The sequence below is a fragment of the Dunckerocampus dactyliophorus genome, chromosome 1 (assembly GCF_027744805.1).
Source record: "Dunckerocampus dactyliophorus isolate RoL2022-P2 chromosome 1, RoL_Ddac_1.1, whole genome shotgun sequence".
Taxonomy (NCBI): Eukaryota; Metazoa; Chordata; class Actinopteri; order Syngnathiformes; family Syngnathidae; genus Dunckerocampus; species Dunckerocampus dactyliophorus.
The window spans coordinates 48,399,711-48,415,325 of NC_072819.1; the positions used below are offsets into that span (position 1 = coordinate 48,399,711).

At 42.1% G+C, this 15,615-nt stretch overlaps 1 protein-coding gene across 9 annotated transcripts in view; it reads left to right on the forward strand.

The window, feature by feature from the left end:
* Window positions 1-15,615, forward strand: part of LOC129179996 (FERM and PDZ domain-containing protein 4-like) — a 74,785-nt gene that overhangs the window by 38,423 nt on the left and 20,747 nt on the right. For 4 of the 9 annotated variants that reach the window (XM_054773992.1, XM_054773962.1, XM_054773982.1 and 1 more), the window contains one exon: window positions 14,644-14,766. In XM_054773992.1, coding sequence (XP_054629967.1) covers window positions 14,644-14,766 — 123 coding nt within the window. Of the gene's footprint in view, window positions 1-27; window positions 6,750-9,428; window positions 14,139-14,643; window positions 14,767-15,615 lie in introns of those variants that run through there. The other 5 variants (XM_054773945.1, XM_054773999.1, XM_054773954.1 and 2 more) reach the window with 4 other exon arrangements.

Below are 15,615 nucleotides of genomic sequence, written 5' to 3' on the forward strand. Positions count from 1 at the left end.
AGACTTGCAAGTTATCGCAAACGCCCAACCAGTGTTTAGGTTTAGGGGGCAATCACTTTTTCACACAGGGCCATGTAGATTTGGCTTTTTTCTCCCTAAATAATAACAAGTTTAATGTAAAAACTGCATTTTGTGTTAAGTTGTGTTGTCACTGACTAATATTTAAATTTGTTTGATGATCTGAAACATTCAAGTGTGACAAACATGCAAAAAAAGAAGACATCAGGAAGGGGGCAAACACTTTTTCACACGACTGTATGTCTTAGTGGGGGTGGCTGGTGGTTTTTTCCTGGTAATATGTACCGAAGAGTGCCAGTATACATTAGTCAACAGAGATAAGGACTGGCGATGTTCTCTTCAGTCATGTTTTATAATGAAAATAGGGATGAAATATACCTGACAAAATGGCTAAAATGGCCCATTCCCAAAACCCTTGAAAAAAGGGACTTCTCTTGTTGCAAACATGTATCCTGTATGTCTAAAGATAACTGAGTGACATAACATAAATCACAGATGAGCCTACACTGGATTGCTGGCTGTCTGTTTGCTGATACATGTGCTTACTTCTGCTCCAAATACCACTCCACCACTGGCCTGTATTCTCCCATATACAGTACCCACATATATGCTATGCACACATGTGCACATGTAAGTGGTTGCATCAAGCGGACGTTTGCATAATCAGCAGGTGCACAAGAAGAAAGCAGTGAAGGACAACGAATGGACTTTATTTTGTCAAACAATTCTTATGCCCGCATGTTATGCCATATTTGCACCGAAATTGAGTAGATTCTTGCTTGGCACGAACGTCATGAAAGTCAGCTGTGTAGATTTTGCATAATCTTGCTAACTAACTTCGTACAACAACAGACAGACTGGGATCAAAACAAATGCCAGAATGTTTTTTTCTTGTATTATAGCATAGTACTTATGGGAATATCTTATAGTGGCTATACTGTACTGGCATAAAAACCAGATATCAGTTCATACCGGTATCTGTTTTTCTGCCCATAAATATATCGACGGGCAAGTGATGACGTTGTGCTCCACACAGCAACAAGCTTGCTAGCTCAGTTTCACCTTGAGATTGTAAATATGCAATTTGCAAAGATTGATTAAGTGCTGCGAGGGGGGAGTAAGGCATCTTTATTCAATACTTCTGATCTACTATATGAATAAATAAACAGTCCACACTGAGCATGAGCGAAAGAAGTCTTTAACAATATGTTATTATCTTTGTATATTCATTTGGTTGTGGTTTGCAGAGATGTAGAAATCAACTGAGTCTTACTGAGAGCTGTTCGTCATGTAGGACTTATTGCCATTAGTTACAGGGGAGGGGCATAGTATTAGAAAGCATTGCAAGTATTCTGTAAGAATTATGCAGTCAGTGCCTTCCCTTGCCGGTGTCAGTTAAAAGTGAGAATCATTAAGACTTGAGTGGCTCTCGCGGGATTTTGCAGGTGCACCGAATGTTGTGGCGGTGGAATGAATCTCCCTCACCAACCTAATTAGCTGTTTTGTTTTTTGTTTTCATCTGGCAGCAATGTTGCAGTGGTTGCGTTCGTTTTAGCATGAATGCAAACAACCATTAGTGCATATTTGCGCTCTGCAAGCCACAGATTTGTCGACACGCTCCAAGCAGCTGTGCACACACACACACACACACACACACACACTCACTCTACTCTTTCTCTATCCTTTCCAATTGACCAAACAGATGGAATTGGTCAATGCCTGACATCAACGGAGCGTAAACAGCCAACCCGCGACTAACCTGTGGTGAAACTAGTGAAAGTGCATAACCCTGGAGAAAAATCCATTTGTTTTGTGTAACTGAATTTCAACACAAATTCCACCATGGTTTGGAATAATCAAGCAAATAACATGACGAGCTAAGATACGGAACTACATTAACAAGCTGTTCATTTCAACTTTGCACTCTCATGACTCCCAAGGCGCACGTTAAAGCTGCATAAAGTCCCAGGCAGAGTGATGGCATGTTTCAAACCAAACAATCCTCTCCATCAGGAATTGATTTCCCCCTGGTTTCCTCCTTACTTTTCTATTCTATTATTTATTGCCTATTTTTAACCTTGTCTGGCTCCTATGATCACATAAATGTGCATCTGTAACGACAATCCTTGGAGCAAATTACATCACTTTCATCCAACATGTGTTGGAGAGAAGCACGGCCTATTAAATAATCTAAATCTCGGCTGCATCCTAGTAAGAAACGATAAATAAGAAGCAGTACGAGACAATCGAGCTAGAAAGATTAGTTTTAGGTTGGTTTGTATGGAGATGATCAGATCTGTGTTGCATTGTGTAACAAGGACACAGCAGCAGAGGTTTAACCAGGCCAGCTTGCAGTGATTGATGGTGCTGACACTGAACTTATTGACACAACCCTGGCATGTCTAATTTTTGTGTGTGTCAGTACACAGGCAGCTTGTGTTTTATGTCTTTCACGGCATTGAAAGGGACAAAGCTGCAGCAAGGATGAGCTGTCCATGGTGCTGAATGGAACATCTCCTTTGTAATATAAGGAAGAGCTTTTTGCCATGTTTTGTTGGCAAGATGCCACATCGTGACCAGTGGGGTTTGCATAATGCGGACAAAAGTATTGGGACATGTTGCTATTTATATATTTTTGTCATCATGCCACCCAGTATGTAACCATTTCCTTTGGCTCATTTTGGCTTTTTGCAAGACTTTTTCCGGCCGGAAACAGTGGCAGGAGAAGAAAAAGAATGTGACAAGAGAAAAATAATATTCACAGAAGGCGGGCTATGAAGTACACAGTCGTTTATTTGTCATCGCCAATAAGTTATTGCTCAATTTACATACAGAAATTACTGAGTAAAATTTTTACTCCAGTATCTGTGCCATGCGATAGGCTGGCGACCAGTCCATGGTGTATTCCCGCCTCTCGCCCGAAGTCAGCTGGGATAGGCTTAGAAGCTTGTAAACAGGTTTCCTATGCTCTCACTTTGAAAATATTCCATTTGTAAATAAGGAAACCTACTTTGTGGAAAGTCAACTTTCATGCTCGGGTCTCTGGCCATTTAACAGTGATAAATGAGGGATTACTGTACGTGCACTTAAACATCAAAATTCAATGAAAAATGTTTTCACATCAGGCTACTACATAAGCAAAAAGATTTGTGCAATTCTTTAACAAAGTACAACTACATGAATATGATTTCAAGCTGCATTTTGAGCTGGAAGGATTCAAATTTATTGAAAGCTGTTTGTGCACAGCAGTTTGCACATTGGTCAGACAACACTCTTGGTAGCACCTTATCTTGTACCAATGAAAGTGGTCTACAGTCCACTGCAATCCATTTGTCCAGCTTGCTTACTCCCAGATGACTTTTGTCTTGGATATGGACCCCGTGTGTAGGCTGGTGCCACTATTTGCTCGTACTAGAACAGCTGAGTCTTTGGTGCACATATACATGTTCTTCTCCATGTTTCCATAAATAAATATTGTGTATATTAATATTAATATTAATATTGTGCCCAAGTGTTGTGCTGATGTCACTCTAAGCATGGCGTGCATCAGTGTTATCGGTGTGGAATTAGAACGAGACTGTGACGCCTGGAGTGCAGAAATAGAAAGGTGCGATTGCATTTTTTTAAACAAAAATGAAGTAATTCAGATGAGCATGTTGGATCTTCTCTGACTGGTGCATTTGATTGCCATGTGCTTGTACTGTTGGACAAGAAGGAGCAGTGAGAAACTGCGGACTGCTATGTTTGCTTCTCACACTCACCGCTTGTGAGAAAGCCAACTGATTAGCAGCCATATGCTTGTCATTTGTGATCAAAACAGTTTTTTGTTTAAGTGAGCGTTATTTTTTATGTTTTAAATTGCATTAGTGATTGATTTCATTGCAACAATTATTACCTCTCTTCTCCGAGTGAGGTGTTTTTATCTTCCTTCCATCCATTTTTCGGGTCGCGGGGGCAGCAGTCTGAGTAGGGAAGTCCAGACTTCCCGGTCCGCGGCCACCACCGGGAGGACACTCAGGTGTTCCCTGGCCAGCTGTGACACATAATCCCTCCAGTGTGTCCTAGGTCTGCCCCGGGGCCTTCTCCCGGCTGGGCATGCCCGGAACACCTCACCAGGGAGGCGTCCGGTAGGCATCTGTGAACCACCACCTTATCATGGTGGAGGGGTTTGAATACCTGAGGGATCGTAGGAGCTATGTTGTCAAGAGCTATATGGCCCTGGTAGGGTCTCCCAAGGTCAGAAGACCCTATGAACAAACACAAGAGGAGGGACCTCACCCTGGAGCAAGGCCCAGGGCCAAACTGTATCTCCCCCTGGTAGACCTACCACCTGCGGGGGCAAGCATAAGGGTCGGTTGCAATGTGTTTTGGGTGGCGGTCAAGGGCGGGCTCCTGGGCAACCTGCTCTTCGGCGGCCAAATCTGGTTCTTGGGACATGTTTTTATCTTATTAATAATAGAATGAATAACTTCTGCATTCGCCCCAGTATGATTCGATTGTGATTGAACATTTTCAGGTTTCATAGACTGTGTTGGTTTTTGTACAATATTATATGTTCCAAACTAGTCAGTTTGCCGTGTGCTGTATTGCTCCACCAAAATGAGTGCCAAAACAAAGCACACTATGCTTTGCCGACTCACTTTCCATGCATTTCTTTGATTGTGTCTGCTAAATAACCCGCCATGGGGCCAAAGAATGTTGCGAGTGCCAACAATTTGATAAAGATGATGAGAAACACTATTGAGTTCAGGAAAGAGCTCATCACAAGGTATGAAGATGGCCGCCAGGGTGTACGGGAAGTCTGCATCAACAAGAAGTTCCATCCTGACAAAGAAAGAATACATCAAGAAAGCTAACGTTACAAAAGGGGTAACAAAACAGAGATCACAAACGACGGAAGGTGAAACAGTATTGAATTGGATCTCGTCAGAATGTACGGGATGTCCGCATCGATAATACGTTCCACGCGTTGTTATCTGCATCTTAAACTACAATTACTCTCTGTTAAATGTATTTTTTGTGTGTCTGGAACACATTAATTGGATTTACATTATTCCTTACGGGAAAAAATTGCCTTGTTTTTGTTTTTTGTTTTTTTTATTTAGGTGAGGCATGCATTTCTGAAGCATTCTCTCTGTGCTTGTTATTCAAATCTTTTTCATTCATCATGATGCTCACAGAGCATGCAGCAAGCAGCTGGCAAGAAAGTTTCTGTCTGTGTGTGTGTGTGTGTGTGTGTGTGTGTGCGTGCGTGTGAGTGCATGCAAACTAAATACACACGTGCACACACGCTTTTGTGTGTTAAATCCTCTGAAAGCCAAAACATGTTGTGAGCAGGTACTATATAAAGGGAGAGCACTCAAAGGGGGAACTTTTAACAATTTTCTCCAATGTTTCATTCATGAAGACACAACGAGCGAGTGGAGGAACAAGATGAGGTAGGGACGGCAGGGTGTAGAATCGTGCGGGGACTGACAAAGGAAAAGAATAGAAAAATCTATGCAGCATTGTAAGCAGAGGGGCTTCTAAGTGTTTAACTTATCTCTGCCAAGGATGCTGTTTCACCAAAACATTCAGAGAGGTGGAGCAATGGCCAAGAACATTTTGGTTCAAATCCACACAAAGACATTGTGATAGTGCTTTTTGCTTCTTTTTCTTTTTGAGACATTTCATTCATTTCTGCATGAACAAAACAAAACTCAAACATGCTGTATGCCCTTAACACATAAATGGTCAAGACCTACATGCGTCTTCTTACTCCTTGCACAAGTTCCATTAATAGTTGGCCAGAAGCAAACATTGTCAGCCACCAGTTCAGTTTCCTGTGGATATAAGTTGTGTGCTTTAAACCAATAGCTTTGTATTGTATTTTTATTTCTTGCTGTTTGCTGATCTGACCACAAGTTCATACATAAAGTTGTCTAGTAGTTTCCCTGTGGTAGTCTGTCCAATTATTATGTCCCTTGTCCTGATTGCCATACTGTCAGGATTTTTTGGTTGAGAAACTACTTGACGGAGGGCAAACTTGTGGCAGCAGGCTGACTGCTTCATGTGGTTATGGCAGTCGAGCAGCGGTGGGCAAACCCTTTGACTCGCAGGCCACATTGGGTTGAACATTTTGATTGGGGGCAAACAAATTTATATATTAGTCAATCACAAGACAACTGAACATAAAATGCAGTTTTTAAATGAAAATTGTTATGATTAAGGGAGAAAAAAAATCCAAACCTACATGGCCCTGCGTGAAAAAAAAAAACAATAACTGGTTGGGCCCCCCTTAGCAGCAACAACTGCAATCAAGTGTTTGTGATAAATTGCAATGAGTCTCTTACAGCGCTGGGGAGGAATTTTGGCCCACTAATCTTTGCAGAATTGTTGTAATTCAGCCACATTGGAGGGTTTTCCAGCATGAAGCGCCTTTTTAAGGTCATGCCACAGCATCTCAGTAGGATTCAGTTCAGGACTTTGACTAGGCCACTCCAAAGTCTACATTTGTTTTTTCTTCAGCCATTCAGAGGAGGACTTGCTGGTGTGTTTTGGATCATTGTCCTGCTGCAGAAGTCAAGTTGGTTTCAGCTTGAGGTCACCAACAGATGGCCGGACATTCTCCTTCAGGATTTTTTGGTAGACAGCAGAATTCATGGTTCTATGTGTCACAGCAGGTCTTTGAGATCCTGAAGCAGCAAAACAGCAACAGACCATCACACAACCACCACCATATTTTACTGTCGGTATGATGTTCTTTTTCTGAAATGCGGCGTTACTTTTACGCCAGATGTAATGGGACACACATCTTCCAAAAAGTTCAACTTTTGTCTCGTCAGACCACAGAGTATTTTCCCAAAGGTCTTGGGGATCATCAAGATGTTTTCTAGCAAAATTGAAACGAGCCTTAATGTTGTTTTTGTTCAGCAGTGGTTTTGGTCTTGGAACTCTGCCATGCAGGCCGTTTTTGCCCAGTGTCTTTCTTATGTTGGAGTCATGAACACTGACCTTAACTTAGGCAAGTGAGGCCTGCAGTTCTTTGGATGCTGTTGTGGCGTCTTTTGTGACCTCTTGGATGAGTCGTGGCTGCGCTCTTGGGGCCACTCCTGGGAAGGTTCACCACTGTTCCATGTTTTTGCCATTTGTGGATAATGGCTCTCACTGTGGTCCACTGGAGTCCCAAAGCTTTAGAAATGGCTTTATAACCTTTTCCAGACTGATAGATCTCGATTACTTTCTTTCTGGGAGGGGGCAACAGGGGAGAAATCACTTTTTCACGCAGGGCCATGTAGGGTTGGTTTTTTTTCTTCTTTCCTTAATAATAAAAAAGTTTCACTTAAAAACTGAATTTTTTGTTAAGTTGTGCTGTCATTGTGTCATTGACTCATAACTACATTTGTTTGATGATCTGAAACATTTATGTGTGACAAACATGCAAAAAAAAAAAATAAATCAGGAAAGGGGTAAACACTTTTTCACACCACTGTGTACAGTACATACTGTATATACGGGGGTTCTGCTTGCCACCAGGGAAGGCAGGCAACTGCTTGGGGCCTCAGCCCGGTTGAGGGGAGATGTGATGAGGGAGAATGTCCTGCATGCTACCCAGCATGCTTTGTGGCAGGAAGATACGGGTGGAATTTTGACATGTGTGTTGTGCGTTTATTTGCATGCCCGCGTGGTGCAGTGGGTAGGTTGCGATTTCTGTCACGTGTGTGTTGACTTTTGTTGTATTTGTTAGCACCGTGGGTGAGGTGGTTGTCCGGATTGCTGCATATAAAATGCAAAATCAGCTCCTGTTCCTGACTAAGTCCAGTGTGAGTCAAACTTGCCACAATTCAGAGTCATTTTGCTGGCTACTCCTTTGATGTTTTCAAATAATAATTTTGAAATGACAGGCGAACAACCATTGACGTTCACATTTAGACCGTCAATGTGGGAACTGAATCCATGGTGGCTTTGCAGGATTTGTATTTTATGTTTAATACAGACATTGATTCACTTGCATAATTAATGTAATCTCTGTGATTACAGTGGTGTCACATCAGTATAGTCATAAATTCCTTAGCTGTGTGCATGTTCCTTGCCATTCAAACAGCCTTGTGTGCTTGCCAGGTATTTCTTTATTGTCCTATATATCTTCAAAAAATGTGTGACATGGCCACGAAAACAATTTGTGCAATTCAGTCGATTTTTGTTACTTGCAGAATCTAATTTCATTGAGAACTTTTTTCACAAGAATTATGTGTGCTGTCAGTTCTATTTATAAAGTACATCCACAGTAGTTTTACAGACAGTAGTTTTGCTTGTATGTTGCCTACTACTGTAACTGGCTTGTGCCCCACCATTTTTTTCCCCAAAAAACACGAGACATGTTAGACTGGGGCTGCAAAAAGAAAACGTGATTGTCATCAGCTGATGCCATCTTTGTCACTAGATAAACAATCATGGGTCATGGATGTTTGAAAGGCTGATATCTCTCCTGCTGACTGTGCTAGGCAGCAGTCGTAATTCATCACTGTAATCTACTTCTTAAAGCAGCTAATTGAGGAGACAGGATCAATATCTTTAATGGCAGCCTATGAAGGGCTAGACATCACCAATCAATCACACCGAGGTCATTACGCCATAGCAACAAGCAATCAGTATTCTAATTGGGTGAAAATAACTCAAGTAACAGCAAAGGAAACTTTGGTTTCTCAGTTATTCCACACCAGCTTCACTATGGAGAGTCGTATCATGGAGTCATCCATCAAGAAGTTTAATGCCACAGCAGAAAGACAACATATGCTCGTCAAGATAGAGCAAAGGCATTGCTGTGCTTATCTTAGGGTCCCCTAAATGCCCTGGAGTGAATGCATAAAACGAAAATCAAGTGCGAAACACTCAACAAACTCACTAAAGGCATAAAAATACGTAGCTTCAATCCATAAGTCATGGTTTAATATATAGTAATATTTATTTTATTTAGGGGTTCTGGAGAGGATGATCCGCCAGATAGTTGAATCTGCGGACACTGCTCCTCCTGATTCAGGAGGAGCAGTGTGGTTTTCATCGTGATCGTGGAACTGTGGACCAGCTCTACACTCTCGGCAGGGTCCTTGAGGGTGCATGGGAGTTTGCCCAACCAGGCTACATGTCTTTTCGACCGTGTTCTTCGAGGAATTCTGTGGGGAGTACTCCGGGAATATGGGGTATCGGACCACCTAATTCTGGCAGTTCGTTCCCTGTATGACCGGTGTCAGAGTTTGGTTTGCATTACCGGAAATAAGTCGGAGCCGTTTCCAGTGAGGGTTGGGCATTCTGTTCATTACTTTTATGGGCAGAATTTCTAGGCGCAGCCAGGGCATTGAGGGTTCCGGTTTGGTGTCTACAGGATTGGGTCTCTGCTTTTTACAGATGATGTGGTCCTGCTGGCTTCATCGAGCTGTGACCTTCAACTCTCACTGGATCAGTTTGTAGCCGAGTGTGAAGCAGCCGAGATGAGAATCAGCACCTCCAAGTCTGAGTCCATGGTTCTGGCTCGGAAAAGGGTAGAGTGCCGTCTCCGGGTCGAGGAGGAGATCCTGCCCCAAGTGGAGGAGTTTGCGGCCTCTGCAATGATGCGGACTCTGCAGCGGTCCGTTGTGGTGAAGAGGGAGCTGGGTCGAAAGGCAAAATTCTCAATTTAACGGTCGATCTACGTTCCTACCCTCACCTATGGTCATGAGCTTTGGATAGTGACCGAAACGACAAGATCGCGGGTACAAGTGGCCGAAATGAGTTTTTCTTCGAGATAGGTGAGAAGCACTGTCATGCTTGGAGGCATTTGGTCAGGATGTCTCCTGGACGCCTCCCTCAGGAGGTGTTGAGGGAATGTCCGACCACTAGAAGGCCTCCGGGAAGACACAGGACACGTTGGAGAGACTATGTCTCTCAACTGGTCTGGGATCCACCGGGAGGACCTGAGCGAAGTAGCTGGGGAGAGGGAAGTCTGGGCTTCCCTGCTTCGGCTGCTGCCCCCGCAACCCCGACCTCGGATAAGTGAAAGAAGATGGATGGATGGATGGATAATATCAATTTGGTTTTGTGAGATTCTTTATGCCAGTTTGAAATAGAAAATCTCACATTGATTCAAATGCAAAGCAATTTACAATTAATATTATTAGAAATTATAACAAATATGTTTAATAATTTTAGTGTAGTAGTTTTGCATATAGTTGTATAGAGGTATTTTACAGGCAGTAGCTTTTGTAGAGTTATTTTATTCATTTTTTGTATATAGTTATTCCACAGTGTAAATGTAACTTACATATTTTATTTTTATTTTTAGTTATTGTACGCAAACTGTGTGGTTATTGAAATTGTTTGATGTTGATTGTTGTGTTCATCATCTATTACTAGAGTGGAACCTTGTGTAGCATACTTTCCAGTTAGCATTTTTTTGCTTAACCTCAAAAATTTAAGCCAAAATTTTGCCTCGGTTTGCCAACATTTGCTAGTGAGCGTTCAATAGTGAGTGTACAATATGGTGCGCGTCTTATCGTTTTAATCACAGTTTTTCTCCATTGGTTTGGCCCATTTCTTGAAACAGAAATGACATTCTCAAAACTCTAAGATCATTTGGCCAAACAGTCTTACAGTTGAGCACAACACCATGGCTCACTTGCAAAAGCGCATATCTCTCACAAAACTGTCGACTCATGCTTCAAAGCGAATTCCTTTCTCATACGCAGTATACAGTGGTGTGAAAAAGTGTTTGCCCCCTTCCTGATTTCTTATTTTTTTGCATGTTTGTTACACTTAAATGTGTCAGATGAAACAAATTTAAATATTGGTCAATGACAACACAACTCAACAGAAAATAGTAGTAGTAGTAGTAGTAGTAGTAGTACTTTATTAAATGCAGTTTTTAAATGAAACTTTTTATTATAAGGGAGAAAAAATGTCCAAAGCTACATGGCCATGTGTGAAAAAGTAACCTAATAATTAGTTGGGCCCCCTTTAGCAGCAACAACTGCAATCAAGCATTTGTGATAACTTGCAACAAGTCTCTTACAACGCTGGGGAGGGATTTTGGCCAACTCATCTTTACAGAATTGTTGTCATTCAGCAACATTGGAGGGTTTTTCCAGCATGAAGGCCCTTTTTAAGGTCATGCCACAGCATCTCAATAGGATTCAGGTCAGGACTTTGACTTGGCCACTCCAAAGTCTTTCAGAGGTGTACTTGCTGGTGTGTTTTGGATCATTGTCCTGCTGTAGAATCCAAGTTGGTTTCAGCTTGAGGTCACCAACAGATGGCTGAACATTCTCCTTCAGGATTTTTTGATAGACAGCAGAATTCATGCTTGCACTTATGTACGGCAAATCTTCCAGGTCCTGGAGCAGCAAAACAGCCCCAGACCATCACACTACTACCCCCATATTTTACTGTTGGTGTGATGTTCTTTTTCTGAAATGCGGCGTTACTTTAACGCCAGATGTGATGGGACACACACCTTCCAAACAGTTCAACATTTGTTTTGTCAGACCACAGAGTATTTTCCAAAAGGTCTTGGGGATGATCAAGATGTTTTCTGGCAAAATTGAGACAAGCCTTAATGCTCTTTTTGTTCAGCAATGTTTTTTGTCTTGGAACTCTGCCATGCAGGCCGTTTTTGCCCAGTGTCTTTCTTATGGTGGAGTCATGAACACTGACCTTAACCGAGGCAAGTAAGGCCTGCAGTTCTTTTGGATGTTGTTGTGGGGTCTTTTGTGACCTCTTGGATGAGTCGTGGCTGTGCTCTTGCGGTAATTTTTGTTGGCCGATTCACCACTGTTCCGTGTTTTCCACTTTTGTTGTTCCACTTTTTGACACCCCCGTAAATAGTCAGTACCACCAAAATGCAAAGATCCTTCTCAATTGCTTTGGCTAATTTCCTGAAGCAGACCGAACTTTGTCAACATTCTTGGTTCTTTTACCAAAATAAACTTGCATGGTTCAGCACAACACCATGGTTCATCTGCAAAAGCTCATATCTCTCCCAAAACACTTCACTCATGTGTCAAAACTAAATTTATTTCACACATAAATTGTCAGTGACCCAAAATGCTTTGTCCCTCTGCAATTGTGTAAGCATTGCAAGTCAAAATGTTACGATTTTTTGTCACAATGGCAGAGGACCATTGAAGTATCTCTCATGTACACCTCTCAGTCTTTCCCATGTTCCAAAAACATGCATGTTAGGTTAATTGGCTACTTTAAATTGGTTATAGGTATGAATGTGAGTGTGAGAGGTTGTTTGTCTCTATGTGTCCTGCGATTGGCTGGCGACCAGTGCCCCGCCTCTCAGCCAAAAGTCAGCTGGGATAGGCTCCAGCACACCCCTACGACCCTAGTGAGAATAAGTGGCATAGAAGTAATTAAGATAATTAGGATAATAACTCTGTGGTCTGAAGATAATTTTGGCAATTGAACAGACTGTTGCGCATGCGATGACTTATACAATGAAATGATGCTGACATGTTTTGGAGAGGACAACCATTCGACCTGAGAATCAACAACCAGCTCAGATCAACAAGATCTATTCAGTTGGAAATTGTGGAAAGTTAAATGTGCTACCTGTAGCTTCTTGTACTTAAGCATTTGCAAAGACGTACCCACACATTGAGGCATGCACGAAGACATTTGCAATTTGATGAAATGAATGAAATTTCAATTCTTTTGGAAACAATTGCCATGATGTTTGGACGTTTGTCAGTGTTATTTTGAGAATGTAAACTCTGTTTCAAGAAATGAGCCAAACCAACGGAAAAAACAGTAACACACTGCGTGAGTCCAACTGTGCCCTGAATGTATTTTTATCACAACACATCCTTGCTAGCAGCAAGTCAGCACCGTTGCCCGTCTACGGCCTAACACCGTTAGGCCACAAGTCTCAAAAATGTCACCATAGTCAGTCAAGTGTTTGTTCTTCAAATGTCGTGTTAAATTAAAGCTTTTTAACGTGCTACCCCGGCGAGATATTTTTCACGGCGTGTTTTGCAAGGTGCAAAATTTATACCACTCTCACAAATGACAGGTAAGTCCCACACGGCAGACATGCTTGTTTTGGGTTTTGCATGCCTGCTCAGTGTGAAGGAAAACGGGCAGGAGATGCTCTCTACAGGCTGCATGCTGCAATAGTACGAGCCACAGGTGATCGGCTTTTGTGATCGGCGTTGAAAGGCATTTATCGGCATGTGCCGATCACGTGCTTTTTCAGGGAAATAGTCTGATTTTGAGCGATGGCCGATCGATCGGAGCATCCCTAGTTTGGAATCTTGAGAATCATTCTATTTCTTTGTTAGATCTCCATTTTTCAGGCGCGTATAACAGGACAGATAAGATGCTGGTCTACAGTATTCTGTTGTGGCCGTGCTGGTGTTCAATTTCCAAATGTTGAGGGACACAAATGGACTCCTACTGACTGTATATTACTGACGGTGGAGAATATTCTTCTATTGAACAGTGCCATTCATGTAAACTTTAAGAGACTGCTGTGAGGCTCTCAGAGTTGGTGTTGCAGCCCCATCCTCAGCGCTGCGTTCTGAAAATCCTCTTACTCTACATACACACCCATGCACAGCTGCGATGCACACGTACATACAAGTATACACACACACAGCCTCTCATTTTCCCTCTGTCTTGTACTCACACACACAAACACACACACACACACACAAGCTTGGATTTGTTTTCTCTTTGATGAGAGGGATTATGGGATAAAGGAGGCGAGGCCATGGCAGTTTGGTTCAGTTTGAAGCACAGCTGCTCACAGCCGCACAATGACGGACAGATGAATGTCGATCAATGCCGGGATCATCAAACCCGATAACGCAGAGGCTCTGAGCTTCCAGCTCAAGGCGTGGAAAGGTAGCAGCGGACCTTATTTTTTTGGATGACGGAAGCCATGGACGCAAACTCAACAATTGCTGAAACTTCTAAGAATTAATGTCTGTCTGTCTCCTTCAGTTCTTTACAGAGGTGACTGACAATTGTGAGACTCTCACACTTTCAACCTCGGAACAAACCCACTGCAGGCGATGACATGACTAACTGATGCGTCCATTCCATCAACGACACAATGTGGGACGTAGTCACCTGGATTCGTATGGTGACAACATCCTTATCTAGTATGCACGTAACTTATTGTAAGAAATTGTGTTTCAGCAGCTTGAACTGTGGAATAGAATTGTAGGAAATGCCCACACTAGCATCAGGTCAGGTATTGTCAGGTCTTGTATGTGACTGTTGGGGTAATTGGTGTTCCTCTTGTTTAGTTTGCACAAGACCACTGCTGCTGATGTCATTCCAGTCTTCCAAATTTGAAAAACCTTTCCCTGCCCCTTCCTTGCTCGCACCTGTTCCTGCTCGCCTAAAATCTCCAATGACATTGTTGGGTTAATCTGTACTAACACCATTTATCAGGGTTTTCCTCGCCGCATGCGAGACATTAGTCCAAGCAGCATGAAGACATTAAGCCAGGGAGCATCCAACCATGCAGTCTCTCCAGATTCCCTATGAGCTGCAGTTGGCAGAGCCTCACGTCACAAATAAATTAATTTGGTTCTTCAAATTGAAACAAAGTCGGTATCTTGAAATGTTACTGCTGTCCATCAGCTCTCTCTTATGTTGCAGCCACAAGAACAAGACATCCGGCTGGCCGCCCCCAGGCCCAACCTCCTGGGGAGGACTGCAGGGGCCACCGTACAGCTGGGACAGCATGAACAATAGCAGGGATGGCCGGAACTGTCTCACCAAGTATGTATCGATATTGATCTATTCCGTCACCTGTAAGCTGTCAATGTACAGGAGTCTTGTAGTAAAGCGTGCCTCTCCAGCAGAATCAAATTACTCTGTTATGTCTGTGCTGGTTTGGACTGGAACAGTCTGATGTCAACAAAACTGTGGTTTAGGGATTTTGTGCAAAAATGACCAAAGATGCTTCAGGCTAGGATAGTTGGTCTTGTTTATCTGGAATCTGTATTAGTAATTAGGCCCCGACCGATTTTTGGGGGGGACTAATGCCGATTACGATGTTAGGGAATACAAAATTCCCGATAACGGATATATAGGTCAATTAAATTTTTTTACATTTTCAATTAAAAAAAGACAAAATACCTACTTTTGAGGGCTTAAATATTATCCAAACACTTGTTACAAAGATATAGATTGACAAGAGAACATTTTAGTATTTTCCAGGGCTGTCAAATCATAACAAATTTTAAACAAATTAATCACAGTTTCAAATTAATTAATCATAATTAATCACCATTTGCAACTGTGTGAAATATGCCCAGATTTACTGAATGTTATGAATAAAAACATAAATGACAGAACAATTATATATATATTTGTATGTCTTAACAGCTCCAAATGAACTGAAAATGTAACTCAAGGTAAGATACCACGCGTGTGAACATCTATTTGCCTGACACTAGTGTCTTTAATAGTAGCAGAACATTTGATACACACTTTAACTGCGTTACTACGAGCCATGCAGAGTTGTGGTCAAAGTAATTTAAGTTCAATTCACATATTTATTCAAATATTTATATAACAATATTATTATATAGTGATGTTATTGTGATTTTCGGAGGAAGTGCCGTT